Source organism: Mauremys reevesii, linkage group 4, assembly GCF_016161935.1.
Source record: "Mauremys reevesii isolate NIE-2019 linkage group 4, ASM1616193v1, whole genome shotgun sequence".
Lineage (NCBI taxonomy): Eukaryota > Metazoa > Chordata > Testudines > Geoemydidae > Mauremys > Mauremys reevesii.
The window spans coordinates 139,388,553-139,404,467 of record NC_052626.1 but is presented as its reverse complement, the minus strand read 5'-3'; the positions used below and the strand labels follow the sequence as shown (position 1 = coordinate 139,404,467).

The 15,915-nt window shown below is 43.3% G+C and overlaps 3 protein-coding genes across 11 annotated transcripts in view; 2 read left to right on the top strand and 1 right to left on the bottom strand.

Annotated features, from left to right (window-relative positions):
• The window catches only part of PTPN22 (protein tyrosine phosphatase non-receptor type 22), a 30,323-nt gene extending 24,563 nt beyond the window's left edge, over positions 1–5,760 (top strand). For 2 of the 3 annotated variants that reach the window (XM_039536283.1, XM_039536281.1), the window contains 5 exons: positions 253–333; positions 814–929; positions 1,597–1,627; positions 3,197–3,274; positions 4,597–5,760. In XM_039536283.1, coding sequence (XP_039392217.1) covers positions 253–333; positions 814–929; positions 1,597–1,627; positions 3,197–3,274; positions 4,597–4,661 — 371 coding nt within the window. In that variant the 3' untranslated portion in view covers positions 4,662–5,760. The remainder of the gene's footprint in view (positions 1–252; positions 334–813; positions 930–1,596; positions 1,628–3,196; positions 3,275–4,596) is intronic. The other variant, XM_039536282.1, reaches the window with a different exon arrangement.
• The window catches only part of LOC120404206 (triggering receptor expressed on myeloid cells 2-like), a 47,093-nt gene extending 37,470 nt beyond the window's left edge, over positions 1–9,623 (bottom strand). For 2 of the 5 annotated variants that reach the window (XM_039536292.1, XM_039536291.1), the window contains exons 1-2: positions 9,480–9,623; positions 1,014–1,119 (exon numbers count right to left, since the gene is read on the bottom strand). The gene's annotated coding sequence lies outside the window, so the exon portion shown is untranslated. Of the gene's footprint in view, positions 1–1,013; positions 1,120–8,592; positions 9,042–9,479 lie in introns of those variants that run through there. The other 3 variants (XM_039536289.1, XM_039536293.1, XM_039536290.1) reach the window with 2 other exon arrangements.
• The window catches only part of RSBN1 (round spermatid basic protein 1), a 43,069-nt gene continuing 36,563 nt past the window's right edge, over positions 9,410–15,915 (top strand). Inside the window, exon 1 of one of the 3 annotated variants that reach the window (XM_039536284.1) lies at positions 9,410–10,175. In XM_039536284.1, coding sequence (XP_039392218.1) covers positions 9,755–10,175 — 421 coding nt within the window. In that variant the 5' untranslated portion in view covers positions 9,410–9,754. Of the gene's footprint in view, positions 10,176–10,366; positions 10,514–15,632; positions 15,656–15,915 lie in introns of those variants that run through there. The other 2 variants (XM_039536285.1, XM_039536286.1) reach the window with 2 other exon arrangements.

Sequence of the window (15,915 nt, the reverse complement as noted above, 5' to 3'; positions counted from 1 at the left end):
TGTGACCCCCCCCCCGTGTAATAGCCTTGTGACCCCCTAATGGGTCCCGACTCCCAGTTTGAGAACCCCATGTCTAGTACATCTCTTTGAAATTCACACACAAGTACCTTGTCTTGATTACATTTCAATGCCTCTTAAGTTGTTATGGGTCATACCCAAATTGACCAGTCTGAAAGTATCACAAAGGATTTTAAAATACTAATAAACTGTATTGTTTTGTTTTCCTTGCTTGTGTCACGCTTGATATCTCAGAGAAACACCGGGATCGCTCTTCCTCCCCTCCTCCACTTCCAGAAAGAACCCCTGAGTCATTCTTTCTTGCAGATGAGGAGAGTAAGTAGCAATGTCTTCACTTGTAATAGAGATTTAGCACAATAATTTCAGTTAAAGGATTAACTGAAGGAAACAAGACCAGGTTTCCAAGCAAATAAAATCTCCTCTCTGAAAAACCTGTAGCTAACTGAATAAAGAGGATTCCAGAAATCAGAGATGGAAGAGACTTGGAGTTCCTCTCTAATCATTCCCTGTCCCCCACTCCTCGCTAGTTGTATTTCACAGTATATCCTTGGTCTACCTTTAAATATCCCACATGATGGTGGTTCCACTACTTCCTTAGGAGAATATAATGGATGTAAAAAAAATTGCAAGTAGGAGACTTGCTCGGCAGATTACAAACAAAATGGCAAAAAAAAAAAATTTAAAAACACCAATTTCAAGAATTGCATAAAGACTGTAAATATAACACACAGAATGCTTAGAAATGAAGCAGGAGGATGTGCATGTGATCTTCTGGAAATGTTTTGCTGTGTGTTGTTTCCCGAGGTCTGCAGCCTACTGTGAGGACTTCCACTAGCAACCCTGGGGAGTCGGGAAATAAAGCTTCTGAAGAGTCATCAAAAGAGTCTGTGAAATGCTTCAGGAGGAGTAAGGTAAAGATATCTGAGAGAGAAAAAGGGGAGGAAAGACAGCTCAAGCTTTCTAGCTGCAGCAGCTGTTATTTTCTTATCACTTACCTCATGTAGATGACAGGAGAAAAGAGGCCTGGGTTTGAGACTTCTTGTATTTATGGCAAGAGAATGCATTTAGGCAGTATATTCTGTGGTGACACTGCAAACAGAGCTGCAGGAAAGAAGAAAAGATACACAGTTGCACAACAGGAACAAAAGCAATCTCTGTCAAGCTATGTAACTGGCTGCCTAACTGCGATCAGTTTTCCATGTACCATGCCAACTCTTCTCAGAAAAGCTGCTTACCTAGGGCCTCAACTCCCAGTTAAGGGACAGACTCCACTCCCAACAATCCCCATCTCAGGTGCTACTCTAGGGAATGCCCTCATTTAGCCTTTCAATGTGTCTGCTGCAGGGAAGAGTTATTGAGAAAAGTATAGCTTGAACAGCACTAACTGTACCACTCTGGGAAGTTTTCATTTTGGCTGAGAAAAGCCAGCAAACAAAGGAAACTGCAGGATTCTGCACTTGTGACATGATATATGCATACTGTTTTGCATGATTGTTTGCAGTAGGCACTGATCTCCAGCTTGATGCAAATAGTTCTCTCAACAACAGAATCTTTAATTTCAATATTTTTTTTTTACAGAGCTTGAAAATTTTACGAAACATGAAAAAGAGTAAGTCTCTTGATCATCAGCAAGGCTGTCTGTCTGGTGGGTGTATGTAATGGAGCAAACAGATCTGTTACTCTTTTAAGACCTGAACCGGCAAGATGCTGAGGCTCCTTCACTCCTATTGCTCTTGCTTGGAGCAGAGGGTACTCACCAGCTGACTGGATGAATAATCTGTTTCTTTTCTCTAATACCTTTCTTTTGGACATCTCAAAGCACTTAAGAGACTGAATGAATTAAATATCTATATGTCTCAATGTAGCCATTAATGCTAATGGGCTCACTCAAGATCAAGGTTGCTAGTGTATATGAAATCTGCATTGGCCTGCCATCCCAGTTCCTGTGCATAGAAACTAATCACGCTTTTGGCTTGTTTTGCCCAGCCTTACCCATGCATTCTGAGGTGCTGTCATATAAAAAGTGTTACCTAAAACTGCAGGCATCCTAACATCTGATCCATCTACTTTTAAATTAGTCACAGCCAAAAACATATTGTGAAACAAATGTGTTGATTTAATGTAATAGCAAAGCATTTACCTGTAGCAGAATTAAGAGTATTATTAGTATTTATATTGTCAGTTCATTTGCCACCATTTGGAGGAATGGTGTAGGGTCTGATCCTACACTATTCCTCCAAAAGTAATCCTATAAAAAACAGTATGACATCTTGTGTAAGTAAGGTTCTGCAAGATCAGGTTCCACATTCACAGGGATATTCTCTTACTGAGCACTAGTTATGATGGACAGTTCTCTAACTGCAGCTGCCAAGACAGTGTGACATTCACATGCTCTGTTATCCCATTATGATGGGCACTCCTAGGCCAGATCCTGGTCCCTATTCCATTTGCTTTCCATCACTCTAGTAGCACAAAGCAGGTGGAAAACTGCCTTAACAAATTGGTTGTGGATTTCCTCCAGCACAGTGGTATTCCAAAGTGGCATACAATCAGAGTATTCAGTTCTATGTCATTCCCCCATTCTAGCTCCAGAGTAGGAGGGATATTGGGGTGGTGGCTTGAATGCTGAGGTACTTTGGCCTTTACGAGATGGCATACCAGCCTGGGAGACTATTGTAGTGGATGCAAATTAGAGAAAACTCAAGGCTGCAGTAGATTATGCCACAGGCTAAATTGGCCCCATGACTGGGTGGGATTAAGGAAAAGCAAAGATGGCATACTGTCACATTTGCCTCTGTCTTGGATCTTGCATGGAATGCAACTCCCTCCCATGTTTCGTACATTAATAAGGAATTTCTCACTAAGACTGTATGGTCACTTTAACTCCATGCTGAGTCTCTGAAATTAAAACGACTTATTTTAAAACTTGGATTCCTTAAAATTTCAAACGGACTTTGAGCAAACAAGATGCCCAGTGTATTGTACTATGACATCTTAATTATTCATGCGTGCCCATAAAGCTTGTTTGTTAGGGAGATTACCTCTCGTGTTAAAGTAACAATCTGCATATAGCCTCCCCTCACAGGAAGTGAGGAGGTGTTTATTTGTCTCTGATATCTAACGTTTTTAGGCAGTTAAAGTGGCCACCCACTGCTAAAGTTTTCTTATATGTTTCCAGGTATCTGTAGTCCATCTTCACTGGCAAAACCACCAGAATCTGTCCAGTCAAACCACTCCAGCTCTTTCCTGAGCTTCGGTATGTTCTTCACATCATACCTTTCTATTTGGACTTTTTGATATGTTAACTACAAAGACTTTTAAAAGACTAGATAGAGATATAGAGTCCAGCTACTAGTTAGGGCAAGGAGAGTGACATAAATCACCAAATGGGTGCGTAAGTGTATGATGCAAAAATAATTTTAATATGTGCCTTAATTATGACTGCAAACACTTTTTACCAGGCCCTGCAGCAATTGCCTGGTGGTCTGTGTAATTTTATGGCACATGCAGATGCATAAAAATTAAGACTATGGATTTGTTTACAGCTGAAGTGACCTTATAACTTAATAATTTTAAAATAGTTTATTTTTAATATATATATAATTTATTCATAAACTACTTATGCCTTATATAAAGATAAAATTAGACAGACCAGAAACCCTGTAACATAAATATTACTTGTGCATCAACACACAGGGTGCACATACAATGAACATTTGGCTGCTCTGTGGCAAAATGTTGCACAAGGTAAATGTGGCAAAAGAGACAACAGAATATACAATTTAACTCTTCCAGATTGAAAGGCTAATGAGAGTGGCTGTTGCCTAATATCATGTAACTCATGGACCAGCAAAAGCAACAGGATGTTTGGCATAATCCTATTGATATGCTCTTAATATGCTTGTTTTAATTATCCTGTTTGCTAGCAGACATCCTTATACAATACAATTGTATTCTATTATTTGTAGGATAAGAGTTGCTACAGCTAATCTGTGGATCTCACAAGTGCAGGATATTATTTAAAACCACATCGATTTTCAAGATTGAAAAAGAATTTGAACATTCATATGAAAATGGCATCCTCAGTCTCACTAGCTAGACTAAAATTAAGAGCTATCAATTGTGATGTCTCATATGCTGATCCCAAGCTGAGATCAGAAAGAAACATCCTTCCACAGTATAATATAGCACAATTACATGCATTTATGCTTCAAAAGCACCCAGTATTGGATGCTGTTGAAGACAGCGTATTAAATTAGATCATTGACCTGACAGTACTAGTGCTGAGTAAACTTAATATTACCACAGTCTTTATGAAGTCAAACCCTGACACGGTTTCTAGCTTATGAGGTGCCTTAATATAACTACATGTGCGTAGCAGGAGTCGTCTTATATAAACATTATCATTCTTTGTTTAATATCATAAATTCAATTAACATGACTAAAGTAATATACCGCATATTGTATAAAAGCCCAAATCTCTTCAGAAACAAATCTCTTATGGAATTATATGAGCAATGTATAAAATATAGGTAGTGTATTTACTGTGTTCTTGTAATATTTTGTTTTTGCTCCCAGGCTTTACAAATCGATTTTCAAAACCTAAAGGACCAAGAAATCCTCCACCATCTTGGAATATTTAATTCAACTTTACAGATGCATGTGGTTTCCAATACTGCAGATTTGCCATATCCCTCTGACATGTTGCACATGCTCTTCACATTACAGAATTGCTATCAGAACATTAGCACTAAAAATTCTTTGCTGTATAAAGTCCACAACCAGAGAATAGCATACAAGCTCTCCTAAATGTTTTTTGTATAAAGAGGGATGCACAAATGCACATAAGCTGCTTGACCCTTCCAGTTAATGTAAACTAAAAACATTTCAGAGAAAACTTTTTTTCTTATAAAACTGTTTCTGAAAACAGATAAAAAATTTGGAGAATTTGTATAGTTTCTTTACAGTTTATTTATTATATGACAACGGACCTGATTCTCCTGTCACAGTAGTAAGTCCCAATTAAATCAACCAAGTGACACCACTGCAAAATGATGCTCCCATCACTTAAGCACACGCATAACTTTACTCATATGTGTAGTCATAATTAAAGATATGCATGTGCTTAAGTGTTTGTAGATTCAGGCTCTAAGTGAGAATCAGGCTCTCAGATTTTAGAATTCATCTATTTTCTTAATGATTATATTAACATTATGATTATTTTCATTTGAATTAATCAGATAATTTGTCTAAGTTTCCATCCAAAAAGGAAGACTAAGATGCTGACTATTCATATAGGAACCAAACTTGCATGTGTAAACACTGCATAATCTACTAAAAAAATTCCACATCAAGCAAAATGTACGTGCATCTTAGTTTGGGCTTTCATGCTGCAAATTTTAAGGTGTCTGTAACTTGCCTAAACAATGCAACACAAAGTTCCATGCTGACAGTTGGCAGTTAAATCCCCAACCTGAACATTTTTTCCCCATAAATCAGAAAGTTTGTTTTCTTGCTAATAAATGGGGTCAGATTAATATTTTTTGCTCTCTCCTAGGAAAAAAAAAAGCTGATTTTTGGCAACAAATACTGCAGGTATTTTAGGGCCACATATGCAGTCTCTGGTCCACAGCAAAACCCAGTGATGAATAACAGAATATACAGAACTCATTGACATCAAGTTGCTTTATGGATCAAATGCTGGATATACAGCCCTAAAAGTACCTGTAGCATTTTTTTCCCAAAATCAACTATTTTCTAAGGTAGCAAAAATTACTGAAACAATGTGGCTAATTTATGATCAGCACACTGTATTCCCTCATTGTCTCCAAAGTGCTAATGCCACTGAATTAAATTGTATCCCTTTGTTCTGCACCTTTACACTTGTCACAGGGAAGAGCTTGCCCTTTACCAGCTGAAAGGGTATGCTACAACCACAGGCAGTTTGGATGTAAGTGGTTTCTGATAAGGGAACTCCCAAGTACTGTGACTTGATTGTCATTTATGCTGATCCTATGTTTGGGGCAAGCATGGAAGGGAGTGGAGCAAAGAAGGCTGCAAGACCTCTTTGTGCTCTTCTTATTTTGGGACAGCTGGGGCCTGCTTGACCCCCTGTGTAAAGTAGAGTAGCCTTAAGACAAAAAGGATCTGATATCAAATCAGAGAAATTAAATTGACAGCAAGCCTTTTAATTTTAAAAATATTGACAAAGTAATAACTAGAAGTCAGACATAATCTCAGTGAATGGAGTATTGAATCTGTGAAGCATTTTATGTGTATGAAAGATGCTATACAAAATAAAGTTTATTTATCTAGCATACTATTTTTTCTATTTTTTTTTTACGAGTTTAAAGAGCACTGAATATTGCATGCTTATCTTTAGAGTGCCTTGCACCATTGCCGGCACTATATAAATAAAAAAGAAAGTATAATTTTATGTCACTCTGGGGTGTCTTCCCCCATCCCAGTAGCTTCACTCTCCTCCTGTCCCCAGCCTGCTCAGAAGTGTCCATCGTTATCCTGGGATTGGCACCTATCCAGCAAGGACCTTGATATCTGCTCAAAGATACCCAAGCACTGATGAGGTCCAACAGCTCGCCATTGCTCCATGCTGGGGCTCGTTTGCCACGTGGAGGCATGGTCACCTGGAAAGATTAACTGATTGCACTCCACACCTGGCTGCAGCAAACAGGAAGGAGATTGTTAAAATTCCCGGGGCATTTAAAGGGCTGGTCACCTGAGGCAAGAGCAGTAGAGTGCAAACTGATGAGCAGAGTGGCTGAACAGGAATTCTGGGATAGCTCCTTATTCCCTGGAGGACAGGTAAAGCGCTGGTGAGTGTCAAGCCTCCACCAGCGCTGCAACCTAAGTGTCAATAGCTAGACTCCCGTTACTAGTATTAAAGGCATATGGATAGGGAGCGCCATCTACATGAAAGCAAAAATGGGAGTAACTGAACAGATTAAGGGCTCATTTGTATCACAAACACAACTGAGTCAATTAAATTAGTTACACATAGTCATGGACATTGCAAGGCTTTAGCCTGCTTATACAACCAAATTAAGTCCCATCCATTTTACAAATATTCAGTGTTTTGTAATTGTATCCCTTCATTTTTGCTGTAATGTAGACAGGCCCTTACAGAAAATCAAATCTTCATTTTTCATTTGTGTTCAAAGGATAGAACCATTCCTCTTATTCCCATATAAGTTATTTTAATTATTTTAGTGCCTAGGATCCCTAGTCATGGACCAGGACCCCATGGTGCACTGCTAGACACAGTACAAGCACAAGACAGTAATATGGTTCCTGCCCCCAATGATGAAAGATGCCCTAATCTAACACAAGAGACAACAGCTGGATACAGACAAATGAGGGAGTACAAGGAAACAGTATTGGTCAGCATAATGGGCCTAATAGCTGTCAAGTCTTTAACAGACATGATGGCAAAGGAGAGGATTATGAGATAGCTAGTTTAGAGAGCTCCTCCCAAGCACAAAGGGCAACATGGAAGTAAGCACAAAGATGCTTGCTTTAAAATTTAACACGTAGGCAAGGCAATGGAGGCTGGCATCACTGGGAGGCAGGAATCAACACCTCAGTAGTAGTAGTAGACAGGGCCGGCTTTAGGAAGTGCGGGGCCCAATTCGAACAGTTTTGATGGGGCCCTGGCAGGGATGACTTAAAGAAACAAAAAAACACACATGTAAAAAAACCAAACAAACACGTGGGGCTTGTACTCACCAGGCGGTGCTCCGAGTCTTTGGCGGCACTTCGGCAGTGGGTCCTTCACTCGCTCCAGGTCTTTGGCGGCACTGAAGGATCTGCCGTCGAAGACCCAGAGCAAGCGAAGGACCTGCTGAAGTGCTGAAGACCCAAAGTGCTGCCAGGTGAGTAAAAATTTAAAAGGTACCTCTAGCCAGGGAAGGGATTCGCACTAGGCGCGGGGCCCGATTCAGGGGAATTGGTGGAATCGGCCTAAAGCCGGCCCTGGTAGTAGAGATGATAGGCAGGGTGGGGATAGACTTTGAATAATCCTGAAAGTGCATACAAGAAGCTGTTGTGTGATAGAGAGAGGGGAGCCAGTGGAGGGATGCAAAAAGTAGGGTGATATGGCCAAAACAACATTTCTTGTATGTTTTAACCAGCTGAGGCACAAAGTTAGACTGACAGGGCAGGAGACTATCTGTTCTCTTTTAACTATGTTCTGGATTCCCATGCTCTTCATAACATAACAGACTCATGTACATAAGTGAGATAATCACCACTTTGTGATTTTAAATGCTGCTAGCATGCCTACCACTGTATGAGAGACAAAGGGGGAGTTTCTATCCCAGTGAGTTTACAATACAATTAAAATGCCTTGACAAAGTTACAGTAGACTTGCCAGACTCAGCAGGCTCTGGCCCAAATAAGGTACTGTAACTGATCTGCATCTCTACAATACTCTGTATTCTGCTTTGCGGCTGTGTGTGGGTAACAGCACCTGTAAAGCATACACAGCACAGGGGGGCTCAAGGCACATTTATTATTTTGAGTAGCAGAGAAAGATCGTGTATAGCATCAAATAAACACCTTTTTTTTTTTTCCTCTTAAGCAGCTGTGTGGTTGCACTGGGTAAGATAAACGTGTGGGTGTTCTGCTCGCCTCTTGGTTTCCTCGCTGCACTTCCAGTAATTTAAATTAGATTAAAGCCTTTTCTAATGTGCGGAAACTCTTGAGCCCCCTCTAGCGATTCACTGAACAGCCGGCTGGTGACCTAGTATATCAGTCTTTGAGCTATTCGTTTGGGTAAATAAAGTAGTTTCTGCAAGTTTAAGCTGGGGACTCAAGCTAAAGGCCAGAGGCGGTTTTGACATTAAACGGGCAGGGGCGCCACGGGCAAGCTCAGGCGAAGGGAATCACGGCGTGAGGCGAGCTGGAAACCCCGCGACTGAAGAGCCGCCAGTGTCCTCAGGCTGCACGCACCGGGCTGCCGCCCGTTCAGCGATAACCAGACCACAAACGGAACCGGGGATCAACTCCAACCCTGGCGGGCTGACGGGTCCTTGGACACGCCTGTCCCCGGCCAGCGCTGTGTACACGCACCGCTTCGCCCTGCAGCTCAGCTTCGTTCAAAGCGCGCTGGGACCCGTTCCCACCCTCCCTGCTTCACTGTCACCTCCATTGACTGGAACGGGCCTGGCCCTTGCAAGGGGGGCTCGGAGCGCAGCGCCCCTCGGGCTCGCGCCAGTGTGTGTGTGGGGGGGCGGGGCTGGCTGGGAGAGGGATGGATGGACGGACGGGCCGGGCGGTTCCGAGGAGGGCGGGCTGGGTTAGGCCTGAGGGGAAGGGGTGGGGTTGGAGGCGCGGAGGCCAGGCCGGAGGAATAGGCGGGGCCAAGGCGGGCCGGCTCTGAAGGGGAGCGGATACTCTGGGGCCAGGACTACATCACAGCTGCGTGGGCGGGGCACGCGCCTCACCTCTTTCCGCTGTTTGGGCCGTTATGACCGTTGGGCTCCCCAGGAGCCCACGTGACTGGGTCAGCCTGCGTGACTCGCCGCACGCTTCTCTCTCCTGGAAGCCCAACACAAACCATTTCCCCAGCAGGCTCTGCGTTTACGCATGCGCTTGGAGATTAGGACTTGGGGGCCCGATGTTGCAGCTGGAACTACAGTTCCCATGAGACATCACGCGGCGCCTGCGCGTTGGCTGCTGGCGCTCGGGCCATTTAAATGTGTGTGAGGGAGACTGTGAAATGGCTGCGCAGGTCGCTGCGGTGCGCGCCGTATCCCGGGGCCCAGAGGAGTCACCCCCGCTACCCTCGGGGGACCGACCTGGCCGGCCCCGGGGTGGCGGCAGGAGGCGGCGGGGACTAGCTGGCGAGGCTGTCGGCGGCAAGCGGGCCAGGCTGAGCCAGCCGCTCCTGGTGGGGCCCAGCCCGGCGGAGCCAATGCCCCCGGCCGCCCTGCCCGGCCTGCCCCCGCCCGCAGCCGCGGGGGTCTTCACCTTCTCTCCCCTCAGCCTACCGCAGGGACCTCTGCAGCAGGAGCGGCACCATCACCACCGCCATCGCCCCGCTGGGGACTCCGAGCCCGGCCAGCCTGCCGGGGCCAAGCCGCACAAGGGGAAGCGGGGGAGCACCGGGGACGGGGCAGTTGGGCGGCCCAGCAAGCGAGGTGAGGCGGCGGGCGAGGGTCGGGGGCTCGGCTGCCTCCGGCATGAGGGGCTGGGGGCGTTCGGGGGGGCGCCCTCGGGGCGGACGGAGGTACGAGGTGCCAGTGGGGCTGTCAAATCCTCCTCCCCCCTCCTCCCGGCCGTGCCTTCACCCAGAAGCGAGCGTGTGAAACCGCCCAGGCAGAGCTGCCGCGGCGGACTCGCGGGTTGGCTCAGCTGCTCCAGTCGGTGGGAACCGCGCTTGGCGCTTGCCCCTTGTTTGTGAAGCACCACGGGTGATGCACCAGGTCTGTGAAGTGTCTTCGCCCGCCGCTCTGCAAGTCTGATAAGAGACAAACAGGTAGCTACAGAGGCCGCCCGTATTCCACCTCGGCAGCCTCCCTTAGAGCTCCGAAGCGGGGGGACGTAGTTCTTAACTTGCCTATTGCTTGGCCTGGTGGAAGCGAACTAGGAGGTGTAAGATTGAAGAGCCTGGTCTCTCGTTCTAATATTCAGTCCTTTAACTGGTGCGTGGGCAGTATATGCCGGGAAAGTCAGTTTCAAACCAGATAGGTGATCTTATTTAAAGAGACTTAAAATAAAGGACTGTAGTGGCACAGTTACCTTTAGACCACTTGTCGCAGCATCACTTCAAAATTATGTAGCTGAACACCGCTTTCCCCAGCAATACTGGATTCTGCGTCAGTAACAACCATCTATAAAGTTTTCGTACCACCATATTTTGTCAACGGGGGTGGGGGGGTATGGTGGTGTTAGGGCTCTTTGGAGTTAGTCTCTGTGGGCTTTAGCTTCTGTTGATAAATCACAATATTTAAGGGGAAAGGAAGGCTTTTCTCTCCCTGGAGAAATGGGTATCTAATTACAACTTTACTGTTCAGTGTCTTATTTTCCTAATAGTAGTTAATATAAAAAGTACTACTAGAGATCTTAACCTGAATTTAACTGAATAAATGTACCATTATTCTTTCTGCGTTTGGATATTGAAGTGTATATACTTGAGAATATCGATCATTGAGAGTAAATAGTGAGTTCAGACTCCTGTGGCAGATGGACTTAATGTGTACAGAGTATGTAGAGTATTGTGTAGAGTATTGTGATGTTGCTCTTTTACAATTATTCTTAATTACATCCATTGTAAGTTCAAAGTATAAATATATTGATTCATATGCTTTCTTCCCATTGTATCTGCACTAATTTATTGTAGAGTTACTTATGAGAACTTGTCTACTGATACTCAACTGCTCAAGATAGTTAAGACCAAAGCAGACTGTGAAGAACTTCAAAAAGATCTCACAAAACTAAGTGATTGGACAACAAAATAGCAAATGAAATTTAATGTGGATAAATGTAAAGTAATTCACATTGGGGAAAAATAACCTCAACTATACATACAATATGATGGGGACTAATTTAGCTACAACTAATCAGGAAAAAGATCTTGGATTCATTGCGGATAGCTCTCTGAAGAGGTCCACGTAGTGTGCAGTGGCAGTCAAAAAAGCAAACATGATGTTGCAATACATCCATACATGAGATTTGAATTTGGAAAAATGAAGCTTATATTTTCAGCATTTTTAGATAGGCCTAGGCATTAAGTGTAACAGTTCTATTAATCTGTAATGCCCCCAAAAGGTACATGTTCATGTAAGTCTGCACTGCAGCTGGGAATTGTAATTCCCTGTTTGGGTAGACAGACATGTACTAGCTCAGGTCCAGCTAACATGCTAAAAATAGTGGACAGTGGCTGGCAAACTTGGGTGACTTGGTGATGGTTTGGACTAGCCACCCAGTACTGCAATGTCTGCACTGCTATTTTTAGTGTTCTAGCTTGAGCAGAGCTTGTAGGAGTCTGCCTGCCTACTCTGGGAACTTGGCGCGGTTTACCCCTGTCCCAGACACCTGCCCCTTCTGCGGCGTGAGGGAGACCCTGGCGCACGTTTACGTAGAGTGCGCCAGGCTGCAGCCCCTATACCGGCTCCTCACCAACATCCTGTTGCGTTTCTGGCTGCACTTTTCCCCCTCACCTCCTTCTCCACGCACTCCCTATCCGTGGCCCCACAAAGTCACGGGACCTCCTGGTCAACCTCCTCCTCGCCCTGGCAAAAATGGCCATCTACATGACCAGGGAGAGGCGGTTGGCCAATGGAGACTCCTGCGACTGTGGGGCTTGTTTCCGATCCTTAGTCCGTTCACGTCTCCGGGCGGAGTTCCTCTGGGCAGCATCCGCTGGCTCCCTTGACGTCTTCGAGGAGCAGTGGGCGCTGTCCGGGGTTCTCTGCTCGGTGTCCCCGTCAGGCTCCCTTCTTATGACCCTTTGACCGCACCCCTGTCCCTGTTCTTTTATTAGTTGTCCCCCGCAATTAGTGGGTTTCTGAGGCCCTGTGGAAGCTCCCCTTAGGCTGGGGGGGGGTTCCGTTAGCATGGGGCGGGCTTTGCCCGCCCCGTTTCCCGGAAACCCAATAGATACTCTGGGAATCACCCTGCCTAGCTGCAGTGTAAATGTATCCTGAGTGGTTTGTGGGAAAACCTACTGGGTTATTCTGAAGATACTTCCTGCACGTCTTTGAACCCTGAATTACATAAGCTCTTTGTTGGACTATACTAATTCTGGAGTTCTAGAAAGTAAGAAGCAATGACTAATAGAGCCATCATTTAGGGTTACTTGTATATTTAGTGGAGAATAAATATTTCCATTTAGCAGACTTATCACTGTTTCTCCATGACAAGCTTGATCAAAATAACTAAAGATTTCCCAGGCAAATAACATCAAGATAGCAATACATTGTGATAAGCACTCATTGCTTAAGAAGCCTTACTAGAATATTCCTGTTCTTCAAAGCAAAGATTTTTGAAAGTTGGGCAACTGCATATGAAACTTACAGCTTTTACAATAATATTCTTGGACCATACTCTAGTGGTCCATTTTAGATTATGCATGTAATAAAAGCTTTTACCTGATAAATTAATAGATTTCCAGAAAGCCTTTGACAAGGTCCCTCACCAAAGTCTCTTACGTAAATTAAGTTGTCATGGGATAAAAGGAAAGGTCCTTTCATGGATTGAGAACTGGTTAAAAGACAGAACAAAGGGTAAGAATAAATGGTAAATTTTCAGAATGGAGAGAGGTAACTAGTGGTGTTCCCCAAGGGTCAGTCCTAGGACCAATCCTATTCAACTTATTCATAAATGATCTGGAGAAAGGGGTAAACAGTGAAGTGGCAAAATTTGCAGATAGTTAAGACCAAAGCAGTCTGTGAAGAACTTCAAAAATCTCACAAAACTAAGTGATTGGACAACAAAATGTCAAATGAGATTTATTGTGGATAAATGTAAAGTAATTCACATGGGGAAAAAATAACCCCAACTATACATACAATATGAGAGGGGGCTAATTTAGCTACAACAAATCAGGAAAAAGATCTTGGAGTCATCGTGGATAGGTCTCTGAAGACGTCCACGCAGTGTGCAGAGGCAGTCAAAAAAGCAGACAGGATGTTAGGGAGAATATATTAATGCCCTTATATAAATTGATGGTATGCCCGCATCTTGAATACTGCCTACAGATGTGGTGGTCTCATTTGAAAAAAGATATACTGGCACTAGAAAAGGTTCAGAGAAGGGCAACTAAAATGATTAGGAGTTTGGAATGGGTCGCATATGAGGAGAGATTAGAGGCTAGGACTTTTCAGCTTGGCAAAGAGGAGACTAAGGGTGGGATATGATGGAGGTATATAAAATCATGATTGATGTGGAGAAAGTAGATAAGGAAAAATTGTTGTTTACTTATTCCCATAATACAAGAACTAGGGGCCACCAAATGAAATTAATGGACAGCAGGTTTAAAACAAATAAAAGGAAGTTCTTCTTCACTGAGTGCACAGTCAACTTGTGGAACTCCTTGCCTGAGGAGGTTGTGAAGGCTAGGACTATAACCGGGTTTAAAAGAGAACTGGATAAATTCATGGAGGTTAAGTTCACTAATGGCTATTAGCCAGGATGGGTAAGGAATGGTGTCCCTTGCCTCTGTTTGTTAGAGGGTGGAGATGGATGGCAGGAGAGAGATCACTTGATCATTACCTGTTAGGGTCACACCCTCTGGGGCACCTGGCATTGGCCACTGTTGGAAGACAGGATACTGGGCTAGATGGACCTTTGGTCTGACCCAGTATGGCTGTTCTTATGTAAAGTATCTTGGACATAATTTCACTACTCAAGTAACCATTTAATAATCAAGTTTTATGATAGTAAAAACATCTTGCTTTTTATCTATGAAATTTATTGTAACGAGAATTCCATATTGTGGGTCTGAGTTCCAGCAGTAGAGCAGAAGCTATCAAGATGTTATGCTGAAATACTGTAGTAATTTGGAGGTGTATTAGTAAAATTTAAACTATACGGAAGTTTTTATAATGCAAATTTGCAAAGACTTCTGCTCAGTTTAGATACTTAATTCTATAGACTGCAAAGTTGAGTGGGTATAGAAGTGTGCATTAGATATTTGAATTCAAACAGAATGGTGTATGAACTCTTCTTCTTTAAGCACTTCTAGAGAACTTAATTGTCATTTCATTCTTTCCCATAATTTTATTTCTATGAAGATAGAATAATTATTATGAATAGTATCCAACAATGTGAGGCTTATTAATTAAAATTATGATTTGGGAATGTTTAGTTTTAAAACAACTTGGCTGAGTGTGCTTTTCATGTGTGCTGATTCTTTAATACCAGGATACTAGGATGGGATACCTTATACATTTCTCCTGTGAGATATTTGGGTGATATTTCAGCAGTAAGTATAAAGCATTTTAGACTACCAGAAAGAGAAACCAGGGAGGCTTTTACACAATTATAAAGCACTAGCAGGTGTTCAGTTTTGGTCTGTAAAGAGATGGCATAAAAATGTATCTTCAACAGATCTACTTCCTGTGTATCTAAGTCAAGTCTTTAATGACCAGGCTGACAGGATTTTCTTTACTACTTCTGTTAATACTGCAGAAATCTCTGGTGAATTGTGGCTGTGAAACTGACCAGAATCTGAATTTCAAGCTGTGGCTTAGCAAAGCTCAGAGGAGCAGCAGAGACACAGGAGAGCAGTCTTTTTGCAGAATCAGGACAACCACGCATCCATTCTCACTGGGAATCAAAGGCTAGAAACTTGCTTTTTCTTATATGAAAATTGAAATACTGAAGAAATTAGACTTAGTACATCCTGGCAAGAGTGGGTTTTCTTTCCTGCTTTGGGAGTGAGGATTTTACATTCCTTGTTCTAGTGTACTGATAAAATAGTTTACCTACCATCATAAATTTGTGTGACTGGTCTGGTTCAACTTCCTGTTTCCTCCTTTCAGATGTTCTACAAGTTCCCTTAGCTTGGCTGGTCAATCAGCGCAGCCTAAAGTGATCTGTTAACACATCTCCCGGAAGACAATGCATCTTGGAGTGATGTCTAGGTACCTTAGTGTCCCCAACTACAAGTTGACATGTTAGTAACGTTACCACATATTGAACTAGTTAAAGAATCACCAGCAGTGTTTTATTTCCTCTTGACATCAGGAGTGCAGTACTAAAACCTTAATCCACTACTTAACTGCTGCTGGATTCACTGAGGTGTACAAAGAATTCTCTCCCACTATTAGATGAATGGGCAGCCTTTGCTTAAACTCTTCATTTCAAACTAGACATTCTACATGACTGTCAAGTATCGCCAACAGGCAGGCGTTGTCTAATAACAAATGCATTATA